General features: G+C 41.9%; 1 protein-coding gene across 2 annotated transcripts in view; it reads right to left on the reverse strand.

Moving 5' to 3' along the window:
- The window catches only part of lrch4 (leucine-rich repeats and calponin homology (CH) domain containing 4), an 86,622-nt gene that overhangs the window by 21,582 nt on the left and 48,540 nt on the right, over window positions 1–16,500 (reverse strand). For both annotated transcript variants that reach the window (XM_084043593.1, XM_084043592.1), the window contains 5 exons: window positions 10,846–11,092; window positions 9,246–9,342; window positions 8,282–8,396; window positions 5,041–5,168; window positions 3,157–3,212 (listed from right to left, as the gene is read on the reverse strand). In XM_084043593.1, the coding sequence (XP_083899719.1) occupies window positions 3,157–3,212; window positions 5,041–5,168; window positions 8,282–8,396; window positions 9,246–9,342; window positions 10,846–11,092 (643 nt within the window). The remainder of the gene's footprint in view (window positions 1–3,156; window positions 3,213–5,040; window positions 5,169–8,281; window positions 8,397–9,245; window positions 9,343–10,845; window positions 11,093–16,500) is intronic.

Here is a 16,500-nt window from a genome sequence, read left to right on the forward strand (position 1 = left end):
TGAGACATGGACCCTCACAGTGGAGTCAGTACTGCTGTATGGGGCTGAGACATGGACCCTCACAGTGGAGTCAGTACTGCTGTATGGGGCTGAGACATGGACCCTCACAGTGGAGTCAGTACTGCTGTATGGGGCTGAGACATGGACCCTCACAGGGGAGTCAGTACTGCTGTATGGGGCAGAGACATGGACCCTCACAGTGGAGTCAGTACTGCTGTATGGGGCTGAGACATGGACCCTCACAGTGGAGTCAGTACTGCTGTATGGGGCTGAGACAGACATGGACCCTCACAGTGGAGTCAGTACTGCTGTATGGGGCTGAGACATGGACCCTCACAGTGGAGTCAGTACTGCTGTATGGGGCTGAGACATGGACCCTCACAGTGGAGTCAGTACTGCTGTATGGGGCTGAGACATGGACCCTCACAGGGGAGTCAGTACTGCTGTATGGGGCAGAGACATGGACCCTCACAGTGGAGTCAGTACTGCTGTATGGGGCAGAGACATGGACCCTCACAGTGGAGTCAGTACTGCTGTATGGGGCTGAGACATGGACCCTCACAGTGGAGTAAGTTACTGCTGTATGGAGCTGAGGCATGGACCCTGCCTCTAGTACCCAGGCACCCGGTACTAGAGGCAAGCAAACTGACACTGTGGGAGCCAACCCAGGACAAAGCCAGGAGGGGAAAGAGGAGCACCACCTACTGTAGAGCTCAAGACCCTGATGCTAGACAGGAGGGTGTGGAGGGCAGCGATTCAGGAGTCCCGAGTTGCACTCTCGCATTGCATTGCTCACTTAAAACTACAAGCAAGGTCAGAGTTCACCAATGTTGAACTCCACGTTTCAGACTCATAGAAAAACGTTGTATCAAAATGCTGCAAGTAACCGGACGCTCCATCCCCTTGCTCTAACAGAATGTAAGTGAATGAGGCAAAAGCTTTTTTTCCAAGAGTTTTGGGAACACAGTTCTTATAATGCACAATAATACAGCTTCAATCCGTAACTTTTATGTTGTCTCTCTCTCTCCCGCCAAAGAGGTAACTGCAACAATGTCCAAAATGCAATAATCATGCAACCATAAGTCCAGGTGTCCTTCCAGACACCAGGATCTAAATGTCTCAATGGAAGTGTAGGGAGACCAGCTCCAAATCATATGGATTGTACGGACAGACAGAGAGAGTTTTGTTCATTTAATAGTCGTATATCATGCCAGGTTGTGCCGGCAAATTCAACGATATTTTATAGTGGAAACTAATGTTGCATGTAAAATAGCACATGATGTGCTGTGCAGTCCCTCCCCGGCCTCCACTGACTGTGGGAAGACAGCAGAGGTTTGAAAGCGTTATTGTCAACCCTCACTTCATCATCAGTTCCTTCTGTCTCTCCACTCCGACACGCTTTGTCTCTCAAACAGTTGGGAGAACACATCACTAGATTAAAAACCTCGGTGTCTGAGGGGGAAATCAAGCTGAAATTAAACAGGAGCGTGGTTCTTGGGGAGACGTATAACGTCAATAGTTACGTGTCCCTCGCGTCTGAAGACAGGGATACGGACCGAGAAGGGCCGCTCCGCTCTGTCCAAACAGGAGTAAATGGGTTTCCTCTTTGTAAAAAGGCTGAGTGTCTAATACAGTGAGTAATGGGAACCGCGCCGTGTTGACTTTTCCCAGCTTGTCAAACATTCTGTGAGAGAGGACTGACCTCGTATAACAAGACAGGAGGAGGAAGAGAGGAAGAGAGGGAGAGAGAGAGCAACAGATTCAACAGATAGAAAAACAAGTCGTTGCCATCGGGCAGAAACCTCATATCTCCGTGACTTGATAAAGAGAAAAACGATCCGAGCACTCAAAAATGAACGGCCGTACAATCAATGTATTCTGATCAGGGCAAGTACTAGCCGGGATGAAGACCAGTTTGGTCGAAACATGTTGTTTTTTATATTTTTTGTAATATATGATCAAATGCGACGCATTGTGAGCTTGTAGATCGGCTATTTTCACTATTTCGGGACATTTTCGTTACGCTTCCTGAAAAGGCGAGGGTTTTGGACATGCAAGGTTTACAGCCGACAGAGAAGAAGTGATAAGGTATTGGGTCTTTTTCACTGTGGGAGTGACTGGTTTTGGCTGAGTACACAGATTCTGACCCCCGGTCAATACCCTCCCCACTGTACACACCGCTACGTAACTGTCAAGAACACACACACACACACACACACACACACACACGCACACATGCACAGGCTTGCAGGCAGGCGGAAGTGCACGGACATTACCTGTAGCACAGTCCGCCGCGCCCATATTTCACTGCTCACACACGTACAGTATGAGTGTGTGACAAATAAAGTGTGATTGTGCACACACACACACGTACACCACACACACAGTAAGTAGAAATGACACACTGCCACGTTGTGTTATTTTGTGTGAAGGCACAAACTCAATGTCAACAACAGTACACACACACGCACGCACGCGCGCGCACACACACACACACACACACACACACACACACACACACACACACACACACACACACACACACACACACACACACACACACACACACACACACACACACACACACACACACACACACACACACACACACACACACACACAGATTGTTATTGTAGATGAGAACTGGTTCTTGATTCACTTAACCTGTTAAATACTAGAACAGTGTTTCCCAAACATTGGGTCGACTCAGGACCCATTTTGGGGTCGTGGACCCAATTGTATGGGTCGCAAACTAAGTACATGTCTCCCCTTTTTTTCAGTTTTTCTTTTCCTACATTGTTTTTAATTATTTCAAAAAGATTTTCCAAAAAAGAAGAAAAGAAAATTCATAGATATAATAAAAAAAAAAAAATCTAAGAAATTCCATAAATGAGAAAAAAAAGAACTTTAAAGTGAAAATAGCAGATCTACAAGGTCATAACTAGTTGCATACCTTGTAGATCCGCTATTTTCACTTTAACATCAATTTCTTCTTTTTGGGTCTCAACCTAAAAGTTTGGGAACCACTGTACTAGAACACACACACACACACACACACACACACACACACACACACACACACACACACACACACACACACACACACACACACACACACACACACACACACACACACACACACACACACACACACACCTGTGCGTTGACGAGTCCGGGCTTTGGGACGGGGAGGACGGCATCTTCTTCTGCTCCTACAAAATAACAACAAAGTCACAATCAATCACCTCGGTCCGCTTCTCTCTGTATCTAAGAAGAGACCTTGAACATGAGTAGGACTACTGATGTCCAGACAAATATACAATCATTTGTAACTTTTGAATGAGAACTAAATGTCCTCTCTAAGTGCAACATTCAAGGGTGTGGCCTTTCAGCACATTATTACACATTAAGCTTTTCTATCTGCACCTGCAAAATATTGTGATTACACACAGTTGTATCAGTATGCAGTTATAGCGGCCACATCTTGTAGCAATATGGTTATTTTTCTTTATAAGGTGGACTGTTGCATGTTACAGTTCTTAAATTAGCCATTGATAGGTTCTATGCACAGCAGCCATATTATCACTTCCTTCACAGGTGTTACCAATGATACTAATGAAGGCTCTGTTCCATTTAGTCTAGCACAGTGGTTTCCACGACCCCCATAACTCTGAGAGTGTACAAATGGAACCAAATGGACCCAGTGAGCCAACATGCACAATATCAGCACCCTGACTCTGTTTGACCTGAATGGAACAGAGCCTTCATTAGTATCATTGGCAACACCTGTGAATTTCTTCACAATGTGGCTGCTGTGCATAGAGCCTATTACATTATGTCCTGGCCCTCCATCTAATCACTTAGAAAAAAACGGTCCCAAGCCAAGACTTGCAGACAACGGTTAAAGGGTTTAAGTACTGTCATAAGTGGTTAGGTAGAATCAACACAGATGCGTTTTAGGAAAATATATAACATTTCCATAAATCACAAATAATCTGACCACCAAACCCCACCATACACACAAACCGACATTTATAATAATACATAAATGTGATATAAATGTATGATTTTCAGTGCAGAGTAGGGCTGGTAACTTTCCTCAGAAATGATATTCGAAAATTGAATATTGAATATTATTATTATTATTATTATTATTATTAAAATTATTATTTATTTATTTAAAAAAAAAATGACAGGGACAATAATACACTGTTTTTTGTATTGTTCCTGTCAAATAAACATGGATTTAAAAAAAAAATATATATATTAATTTTCATATTCGAATATACATATTTCCCCCATATTCGAGGAATATTCGAAATTCTAATATTAATTTACCAGCCCTAGTGCAGAGTAAGACTGTGTGTCCACCAAAGCCTTTGTTTCCAGGCGAAAAAGCAAGTCGCTCGCCTAAAAACGCTTCCCAAACGCCCGAGTTGAAAATGTTAGAACTCTCGGCAAGCAGCTGTCTATTTTGCACGGCCCAAAGAAAATAGGCGCTCAGTGCCGTCATGCTCCTGGTGTTTTTCCAGTAGAGCGTAAATAAATAAATGTCACTCCCATTGAAAACTATTCCAAACATAGGAAGAACAAAAGCTTTGGTGGACACACCTAAAAGAGATGAATGAAGACTCTCCATGGACCACAGAGCATCAGCTCACATCACATTCACAAAAATCCCAAACTATGACCTTAATTAAGTCAATATTGTGCAGCTGCTTCTCTGTCTGTTGAGAGAAGCAATATCGTAGCTGTCGCGTGGAAAACTTGTATGTCCAAAACGGTCCCTTTTTTATAATCATTTTAAAAACATTAATAAATAGTGAAAATAGTCGATCTACAAGCTCACAAGGCGTCGCGATGCGACGCCTTGTGAGCTTGTAGATCTGCTATTTTCACTACTTTTGTGCGACACTCTTGTATGATGAAGTAGGGCCTTAATTTACAAAAAACAAGACATACAAAGTTGAAATATGGAGGTACAGGGTTTCTGTCCGACAGCAACGATATGGAATGTCGAATAACAGAACAGACACGTACGGCAGGGGCAGGAGCAGCAGCAGGGGGCGCTGTGAGGGGAGGAGAGGGCGGCGACTCCTCCGTTCGGACCTCCTCGTCTTCCACCTCGCTGCTGTCTATGAAATCCACCTGTTCACCGTCCCCATTCACTGGAGAGGAGAGGAGAGGAGAGAGATTGTTAATAACATTGAAGAATGTCCAGGAGGGTTAAAATATAAATGGGACCTTGTTTACACAGATGGGGGATTTATTTAACTAGAGTTATGATGGTAACGTGTTTAACAGAGGACTCAAATCATGGTTAACACATTCCCCGCCAGAGGGTTTACTTCCCCCACTGCCAGCATTGTTTTAACCTTTTTTAACCATTTCTTAAGTAGTCACAAAATATTTTCCGTGATCACCGTCCTCACGGTGATCCCCTCATTACACACACACACAGGAGTCTCGTAGAATCGTGGAAAAAGACAATCCGATTGCGGTAATCCGTTCCATAATTGCAGCCAGTTGAAAATAGCATGTTTCACCCAAAATAACATGGTAAAAAAAGAAAGTACACAGGAGCTGAGATACAGGATTTTAAAGTAATAAGTTAACCAAGGAGTGGATCGCGATATCTCTGGTTCTGTGTGGATATTTTTCTATTTTTTATTTATTTTGAAAAACGGTTATACCCATGTTTGGCAGGTAATGTGTTAAAATCAAAATCAACAGTCGATACTTTTACTAAAAGTAAAAATGTGAGTACTTTTTCCACCACTGCTGGTTTGTCCAATGTCATTTGTGATGACCACGTCAAACAAAACAAACATTTATACATGCTAATGTGATGGTGTTGCTCCCTGAAAACAGCAGATCTACAAGCTCATCAGCTTGTGAACTTGTAGATGTGCTACGGAATTTGCTGCATGCTACAACACTGGCATACAACGGGGAGTCTAAATCAGGTCTTTCTTCTGTCTCGTACAGCGGCTCTCTCTCTCTCTCTCTCTCTCTCTATCTCTGGGAGGGCAGGGGAGGTCCCCGAAAGTGGGTCATGGGACGTTCCGATGGTGACGGGCTCACGGTCAAAGAACAACTTTAATAAAGGGCTGAGTGTTGTGAGTATGTCTTTTTTTAGAAAAGATATTAACCCATTTAGACCGGGAACGTATCTGTGTCATTTTAAGATTTCTTTGGCTATTCAAAAATAGCAAGACCTCCAAGCTCGTCCGCGCTATGAACTTGCAGATCTGCTATTTTTGACAAATCGTGGAAAATTGTGCAAATCTTTGAATTTATACATTTCTAATGCAAACATTTGATACTCAAATCTTTGCTTCTGGGGATTCTACAAATGTCTTCTAAAAAAAAAAAACGTTTTTCTGAAAAACGTATGTTGCAATAATATCAGTGGTGCTCAAACTTCTTCATGTCAAGGACCCCCGGAATTATATGTATTTGGCCGCGGACCCCCATTTCAAAATATTTTGTTCCAGGGACCCCCATGAAGCAAAGATTTGAGTTACAAATGTTCGCTTTAAAAAACATACATATTGAAAATCTGCACACATTTTCACGATTTTTCAAAAATAGCAGATCTACAAGCTTGTAGATCTGCTATTTTTGAATAGCCAAAGAAATCTAAAAATGACACAGATGCCTTCCCGGATTTAATGGGTTAAGGCCTGTTTCTGTGTTCGATGCATAATTCAGTTCCTACTGGAATACTTGGCCATTCTTCCCCCGACCCCATGTCTACGCTTATTTATTGTATGAAGAGCATTCTCCTCTCTGTATGGCGGAGCTTGGCCTAGAAAGAAAACTACAGACCGCTCTTCTTGGCCCGATTTCTGGACGCCATTATCAGCAGCCCTGGAGGACTGCCTGCAATGCATGCTGGGTACTTGAGGAGTCTTTAAATACAGCCGTGAGAAGAGGAGAGGACTATTCTATGCCTCTGCCCTCAGTCAGCGAGTCGTGGCCGACGGCATTGTGTTTTCGGGTTGTCCGTCCGTCCGTCTGTTCGTCCGTCCCAAGCTCGTGAGCGCCAGTGGTGGAAAAAGTCCTCAAATCTTTTACTTAAGCAAAAGTATCAATACTGCAATGTAGAAGTACTCTGTTACACGTAAAAGTCTGGAATAAAACATCTACTTGAGTAAAAGTACAAAATAATTGGTATCAAAATGTACTTAAAGTACCAAAAGTAAAAGTACTAAAATGTTTGAAAATAGCCTAGGTATAAAATAGGGCTGAAGTAGTCAATGTATGTTTTATTATGTAATGATTTATATCTGCAAAGTAACTAGTAACTAAAGTTTTCAAATAATTGTAGTGGAGTAAAAGTACAATATTTGCCTCTGAGATGTAGTGGAGTAGAAGTAAAAGTATAGACAATTGGAAATACTCCAATAAAGTAAAAGTACTTCCACCACTGGTGAGCGCCATATCTCAGGAACACCTTGAGGTCACTTCACTGACATTTGGCACAAACGACCACTTGGACTCAAGGATGAAGTGATTAGAAGCAGGTGGTCAAAGGTCAAGGTCACTATGACCGCTCACAAAAAAAGTCAATTCAATTCTATATAGTGGACAGACGTGGATGTAAACTGCAACTGGCGCAGGCAGAGAACCGTAAATGCACTATTTATCACAGAGGCGTGGTTTGTTGATTCCACAACTACTCTTACCACTACCGATGACTCAATCCCCAACTGCCTGGCAGTTGATCTACCGTGTGTGTGTGTGTGTGTGTGTGTGTGTGTGCGTGTGTGCGTGTGTGTGTGTGTGCATGTGATCGTGTGCTTTCTTCCGTGTTTGTGTGTTGGAGCTTGTGTCATAAGAAATATTTATAGTCCACACACTCAATACGTCTTTATATAGGGTTCAGAATACAGCTAAATAACAGTTGTAGATCACAAACGCATGAATGTAGGCATGTTGCCATGTTCTCGCTAAACCTCCTTGACTGTCAGGGTGGGTGCATGCCACGTGGGCAATAAATGCCCCGATCGGTTCGATTCCCCGCTGGTCGGACTATTTGCCGAGTGTCATCCCTCTACTCTCTTTCTCTCTCTCTCTGCATTTCCTGTCTCTCACTGTGGCTGTCAAATGAAGGCTCAGAAAAATAACAAACTTCCTTGATTGCAATCAGAGAATGTGATACATTGTCCCAGCCTAATTGGGGTGACAATGTATGAGTACTGTACAGACTGCCAAACCCTATCCTGTCACCTGAACGTGTGTGCGTGTGTGTGTGTATACGTGTGCGCCTCCTCACCTTTGGCAGCCTCCAGTGGGGAGGTGTCCTCCTCCACCTCCTCCTCCAGATTGCGGTGGTGTTCTCTGCTCCCCTCGGCCAGACGCAGCGAACGCTCCGAGAAGTCGTCCGCAGACTGCCCACACACACACAGACAGAAGAAACGTTTATCACGCCGTGTGCCGTTTCACAAGTGTGTGTGTGTGCGTGCGTGTGCGTGTGTGTGTGTGTGTGTGTGTGTGTGTGTGTGTGTGTGTGTGTGATATATCGACTTTTGTGACGACATCGGTATCCGCTATTATTCCACTGATGTGTCCCGATTTAATTTTTAAATTTTTGTCATTATAGGCAAACATAGCTAATCTAAAATAGCAAATCTACAGGCCAGTGTTAGAATTTTCTATTTAAAAAAAAAACTTTAATCACATTTTTTCCAAATTGATTGGAACAAATGTTGCACTCTGTTTTTACACCTTTCGTGCGAACGCTCGTGGGTTTCAACCCTGCCTAGGGCATGCTGTCGCAACGGGTTCCTAACGCCCAAATCAAACGGGTTCAGATCTGAGCCAAGTCTCCCGAGGCGCGTCTGAAGCCTGTCCTGGACGGGACCCTCCAGACGTAAAAAACAGATGATGATGATCGGTCAAAACATAATAGTAATCGTTAGGCTAGGACTCTCCATAATCGGACCCATAAATTGGCAATCAGTCGGGCTCTAGTGTGGACCTCCTAAAAGGTTGGTACCTCGTTCACAGACCATCTCTTGTTGTTCTCTTGTTCATTTATCCCTTTGTAACTCTGAAGATGTACAAATGTAACCAAATGGACCCGTACGGGTCCATTTGGTTACATTTGTACATCCTCAGAGTTAAATTAACACTGAGGGATTTTAACGTGTACACATATTCTGTGTGTGTGTGTGTGTGTGTGTGTGTGTGTGTGCGTGTGCGTGTGTGTGTGTGTGTGTCTTTAAAAAGGGCCGTACCTCGTTCCCAGACCATCTCTTGTTGCCGCTGTCCACGCTGTTGAAGCCAGAGTCCAGACCTCCGAACTGCACCGAGAACAGCTCCTGATCGGACAGACTGCATAGCAGGGACACGCACGCACGAGCGCACACACACACACACACACACACACACACACACACACACACACACACACACACACACACACACACACACAGTTTTGTACTTGCATGGACAACAACATTTTTGGGACGGCGATTTTATGAATACCATTTTTAACACATTTTGCCATTTTTAACCGCAAGCATAGAGCAGATCTACAAGCTTATAGAGCAGCTCAAAAACGAATTAAAACTAACTGAACTAGAAAAAAAAAAGTCAAAACGAACTCGAACTAAACTACAATGAAAAATCCCAAACTATTATAACCTTGGAGGGGACATGTGGTCCTCACAGGCATAGTAATACAACACACACACACACACACACACACACACACACACACACACACACACACACACACACACACACACACACACAGAGGAAACACATGGTTTTCTAATCCATTACCTCTCTCCCCTCGGCACCTCTCTCTCTGCGTCTCACATGGAACCCTGTCTGTCTGACCGTCGTCTAGAAGGTGATCCGTTACGCCTCATCAATGTTTCATAAGAGAGCCATTCCTTCCCTTCCCTTCCTGTCTCTAATCTGCCGTCTCCTTTCAGTTCCCTGTGTTCTCTCTCTCTCTCCATTGACACGTCTCTCTCTCACTGTCTCTCTCTCTCTGTCTCTCCCTTGAGATGTCTTTATCTCTGGCTGTCTTCCTGCGTTTACAGTAAGTACAGTATGTGCAACGTGTGCAGGAGGTGATTGTGTTATTGTATAGCTGAATGAAGGGCAGGGTTCTGCAATACCGTAGACCTGTGGTTGTCAAACTTGTTAACTTCAAAGACCCCACACGTGGAACCAACGGACCCAGACGCGTCCATTTGGAACCTTTGGAACCACCGCAAGGAACCCTGAGGGTTCCCACTTGGAGAACCACTGGGATATAGACTTATATTCTATAAAGTTCCATTTCCACCTCTTCCTTCTTTTAGGAGCCCAGGAAGAGCAGCTGATGTTCTGCATTATCAGCCAATGGGGTTTTCCCAATAAACTCAACCCAAACTCAACTCTTAATGCCATTGTGTTCACCGAGTACTGAGTATTTTTAACTCAAATCTTTGCTTCTGGGGGGTTCCCTGGAACAACATTTGGTCCACGGCCAAATACATTTTTTTGGGGGGTCCTTGACATAAAAAAAGTTTGATAACCACTGATGTTATAGCAACATACGTTTAAAAAAAAAAAAAACTGTTAGGATTTAGAAGACATTTGTAAAAGCAAAGATTTGAGTTAAACATGTTCGCTTCAAAATAATATATATATTCAAAGATTTGCAAAAACACGATTTTTCAAAAAATAGCAGAGCTAAAAGCTCATCTACAAGCACTCTGTGCTGCGCTATGAGCTTGTATATCTGCAATTTTTCAATAGCCCAAAGAAAGAAAAAAAAACCCGACACGGATGCGTTAATTAGGCCCTAACGACTTCCACCTCCTCCACACGTCGTCTCACCAGCTGTTGAAGGCGGTGGGCCTCAGGTGCGTCTCCAGCTCCTCCTGGCTCCTCTTGCAGGCCTCCACGTTGAGGTACTTGAAGATGTGGTACTTGCCCTTGGAGCAGATCTGCGCGGGGGGCAGCTGCAGCGGGTTGTTGTCCAGCGTGATGCTCTGGAGGTGCCGGAGGCGCCGGTAGCACACGGGCACGTGGGAGATGCGGTTGCACGACACGTCCAGGCGCACCAGCGGCAGCTCGGCGATCTCTGCGGAGGACGGAATCGGCGTTTTATACGCGTTGGACGGACACTATAGTACATTTACTCGAGTACAGTACTTAAAGAGCATTATCCCATTAAGACCTGAGGCGATTCTTAAAAAAAATCTAAATCCTAACATTTTTTCTTTTTTTTTCTTTTTCAAGATTTTTCAAAAATAGCAGATCTACAAGCTCATAGCGCGGCACTCGGTGCCGCGCTATGAGCTTGTATATCTGCTATTTTTGAATAGCCAAAGAAATCTAAAGTGACACAGATGCGTTCCAGGTCTCAATGGGTTGTTTGAGTAACTCTACTTTACTTGAGCATTTATTTGTATTTTTGGATACTTATGACTTTCACTCTATTACATTTCAAAGATAGATATTGTAATTTTGACTCCACTACATTTCTAGGAAGGGAAAAAGTACTTAAAGGGATAGTTCACCCAAAAAATGACTTATTTTCTATCAATTACACACCCCATGAAGCATCAAATTATTGGCTTAGGAATGAGACAAAAACAAAAAATATCCCATTCATTCAAGTCTCCATGGGGTGTGTAATCGATAAAAAAAAAGTCATTTTTGGGGTGAACTATCTCTTTAACAACTATTTCAAATAGTGACTATAGCCGTCTACAGCAAAGCAAAGCATTGATATTAAAAACTAAAACAATGTACTTTGAAAGTGTTAACATTACATCAAACACACACAGACTAACTTTTGTCACCACCGTCCCAGAGCCATATCAAAATAGTTTAACAGACCCAAAAACTATAATTAATATGTATTTCTATTTTGCTGGTGAAAGTTACATGAGTGCATATGGTGTGTGATATTAAATGTTCAGTTTGCCATAAATAGTCACGTGTTTCGTTACTATCATCACTGACTGTGTTCCATCCTGTGTTCAAGGGCTTTTGGGGAGAAATGAAACTTAGAAGTCACTTCTTCTGCTTCGAACGAGAGGGAGGGGATATGTGGGATTTATTGTGTGTGTGCCCGATTATTCATTAGTTCTCGGCTTGAGTACTTGCTGTGTACAGATAATGTTCAATTGAAAATAAACAGACGAACAGTGGTGTTAAGTAACTACTGTAAGTGCACTTTCTCAAGTACTGTATTAAAGTATTTTCAGGTACTTTTACTTTCCTGGACTATTTTACTTCTACTCCACTACATATCAGAGGCAAACATTGTACTTTTACTCCACTATAATTATTTGAAAACCTATTTTATACCTAGGCTATTTTGAAAATAGCAGATCTACAAGCTCTCAACGCGTCGCGATGCGACGCATTGGGAGCTTGTAGATCTGCTATTTTCAAACATTTTAGTACTTTTACTTTTGGTACGTTAAGTACATTTTGATACCAATACTTTTGTACTTTTACTCAAGCCAATTTTTAATTCCAGACTTTTACTTGTAACGGCGTACTTCTCCATTGCAGTACTGATACTTTTACTTAAGTAAAACATTTGAGTACTTTGTCCACCACTGCAAAAGACACAGGCATGAAAGACAGAAGCATAGTTGGGAGTTAAGAGTTTGCAAGTGCTACTACTGTACTTTATGTGGTAAAACAAAAAAAGAGTCCAAATTGACGCAGTCAGTTGACCTATTTTTTTTCTTGGCTTGGAGCCAGGTGATCTGGAGCAACCGCAGAATCTGAATGAGACAACATGCAGCATTTGTGGGAAAGAAATATCCACTGCGGGAGAACTATGTCCAATCTTAGATAATTACAAATTAGGCTTTAGATATTCTATTGTTTAGGTATTAGACTTTGGTAGGGAGTTGAGAGTGTGCAAGTGCTACTTCTTTATGTGGTGCACTTACTCAAGTACTGGACTTAAGTACAATTTTGAGATACTTTTACTTTCCTGGACTATTTTGCTACTACTCCACTACATCTCAGAGGCAAACATTGTGCTTTTACTCCACTATAATTATTTGAAAACCTTTTTTATACCTAGGCTATTTTGAAAATAGCCGATCTACAAGCTCACAACGCGTCACAACGCGTTGAAATGTTCATCAATGTGCACTGCCCCGGAAATAAATAAATACATAAATAAAGTAAAGTAAAGCCTCATCCATGATGGCGACGCTCGAAAACAAAAGAACAAAACTTATAAGTTATCAACGCATCCCGATGCAATGCGTTGATTTACAAGCAACCCTCTCTGTCCTGCCACCATAGATAAGTGGTTCTCAAACTGTGGGTCAATTATTTTGGGGGGTCCCCAGGAGATTAGCTTAATGTGCAACATTGTTTTCTCACTCAACAGCAAACAATCCAACATACAGTATAAGTGTATCTGCACATTTCTAAAGTGACAATTTAAGGATGTTAGGCCTTTGAAATGAAACGTTTATTTTCACAATATTTATCTGTGGAACCGAGACTAAATTACTAAATTACTATTACTAACTAAATGTAACGCCTCAACTCCTACTCCAAGTGCTTGCCAGGGTGGGGGGGGGGTCCCAAGTTCAAATATGATTATTTTAGGGGGTCGTGGCCTGTAAAGTTTGAGAACCACTGGCATAGATAATAGTTTGGAAGCTGCTGTAATGGAAAAAACAAACTACACTTTTGAAGAGTTCACTGCCTGTAATCTAGAGTCTAGACGTCAACGGCATATAAGAGGTTAGCGGGTCTCATGCTTAATTCATGCGAAAAGAGACGATCTTACAATCGTCACAACATGTGCTGTAGTGAACTTTTACTGTATGACAGACATAATTATTTAGCGTGTCTGGAGTTTGGGCAGTGTGACAGTGATATGAACAGTCAGCTCTGTACCGTACCACGTCCCACTTGAGATTAATGTTCGTCCCAAATACATATTTTATTGTTGTCCCCCGGAAGACATTTTTTCATTGTTTTATGGTTGTTTGTGCAGTTTGTAGCGTGTCGTTCTATGTCTCAAAGTGAACCACAATGGAAACAAGTTCGGCTTTTTTGTATATAATCTACTTTTTTTTTTTTTATGGTGACATTTTTGTGATTTTTTTTTTTGTAATAACTTTTTATTGACTTTTTCACAGAAAGTTGTAACATGAAGGTATTCAAATAAACAAACTGGAATAAAATAAATTAAAGAACATACAATTACAACCAAAAACACAAAAAACAAAACACAAAATAATAACAAATAAGGGAGGGCAAGCAGCACATTACAGTGACAATACTATAGACGCACATGCAGTTAAATATTCATATATATATTAAAAGTATTCTATTCTATTCATTTTCTGTTGGAAAACCCTGACACATTACGTCTCTCCATGTAGCCTGTTTTGTAAATAGTGGTGTAAACTAAGCAGCGCGGTATGGAACCGCGTCTTTCCATAGGAAATACTTTGGTGTTCTGTGCAACGTGACGAACGCTTAAGAAGAAGCTCGTCATGGGAGCATTGGTATAGTATATTGTTGTTGTCAGGCTGAAACCTCTTATCTCCATATTTGAACTTTTTTTCATAAATTAAGCGTCACACAAAAGCATCAAAAGAAGCAGCGCCGCCTTTTGAGCTTGTAGATCTGCAACTGTTTTTGAATTAGGATCCTGAAAAGTAGTTTTGGACACAATGTTTCCACTCGTCGATATTGTTGCTGTCAAGTGGAAACCTTGTATGTCCAAAACCCGTTCCTTATTTAATATCATTTAGAAAAAAATGTAATAGTGAAAATAGCCAGTATACAAGCTCAAAATGCGTTGTATCGTGGCGTGTTTTGAGCCTGTAGATCTGCTATTTTCACTACTTTTGTGCGACACTCTCATGATGAAGTAGGGTATTAATTTTAAGGGGGAAAAAAAAATCTGGAGATTCAGGGAAACCTCATGTGTTCAAAATTGTTACGAAAAAAACACAAAAAGTTAGAATATGGAGATCAGAGGTTTCTGCCCCGACAACAACCATATACAAACTTCATGGAGACGGTAACATTCTAGGGCCCTGAGGGAAAAAAACAAATCATGGAGCTCATTTGTGGTTTGGATACTTAAGCTGTGGGTGCTGAGGTTTGTGGTCACTGTGTGTGGACCTGGGGTTGGGTAATGGTCTGTATTCATATTCATTTAGTCTTTGTAATGAGCTAGAGACTGCATGTGTGGTTTAAGGGGATAAGGGGTACGGGGGGGGGTCCCTATTCTGGGGCGATGAAAGTAGGTGAACGTTTTGAACGAAAACGTCCTTTCTACAAGCTCACATTGTGTCGCGTTGTGTGCTTGCAGATCGGCTATTTTTCCGCAAAGATATATGGTGTAAGGGGGGGGGGCACTAGTATAGTCCCCTGGGGGACTCCGGTCATCAAAGTCTATAGGGTTTAACACATTCAATCCGGGAATGCATCTGTGTCATTTTAGATTTCTTTGGCTGTTCAAAAATAGCAGCTCTACACCGAGTGCCGCGCTATGAGCTTGTATAGCTGCTATTTTTAAAAAATCTTGAAAATTTGTGCAAAGTGAACATTTGTAACTCAAATCTTTGCTTCTGGGGGTCCCTGGAACAAAATATTTTGAGATGGGGTCCGCGGCCAAATAAATATTAATTTGGGTGGTCCTTGACATGAAAAAGTTTGAGAACCACTGATATTATAGCACATACAAAAAAAAAGAATAATAAAAAGTTCACTTTAAAATATATATATATATTCAAAGATTTGCACAAATTGCAGCTCTACAAGCTCGGTGCCGCGCTACAAGCTTATAGATCTGACATTTTTTTAATAGCCAAAGTATAAAATAACGGTTATAGCAAGAAAAATCTAAAATGACGCTTGCGTTCCCGCAATGAATGGGTTAAGTGGTTATGGAAATGGGACTTTACGGTAAGTCTCACAGACTCCTCACTCAGACCAACTGATAGATACGCTTAGTGCTTCACCTGATGAATAGTTGATGAGCCTCACTAATGAAGGATGCTATCTGCAGCTAAATGTGTACAGATGCTGTACCGTTGGAAGAATGCTTCAACCCTTTTCATATCAAGGTCCATTATTTATCGGGCATTTGAGCCGCGGAACCACCGTTTGATGAGATTTAGACTCTCAGATACAAGACTTATTATTTTGTTGTCGTTGGATACGATTTTGTCTACAATTCCATGCTGTGTTGATGTTGGTACCAATAGGAGAGATAACAGGAAAACGTTGATCAAAATAACAATTCTTATACATTCTCTAATTGTGTAGACTTCTTGTACATTAAGTAATGCAGATGTTCAACAATAATTTAACTCTTGAGAGCGTAAAATGAAACCAAATGGACCCTTACGGGTCCATTTGGTTTCATTTTACGCTCTCAAGAGTTAAAGATCTTTAAGGGTCCATTTGGTTACCAACTCTCCATCATTTAGCTGGGGACCACCTGGAACCCCCTCAAGGACCACTGGTGGTCCCCGGACC

This window comes from Gymnoscopelus microlampas, assembly GCF_963454915.1.
Source record: "Gymnoscopelus microlampas genome assembly, chromosome: 19".
Classification (NCBI taxonomy): Eukaryota; Metazoa; Chordata; class Actinopteri; order Myctophiformes; family Myctophidae; genus Gymnoscopelus; species Gymnoscopelus microlampas.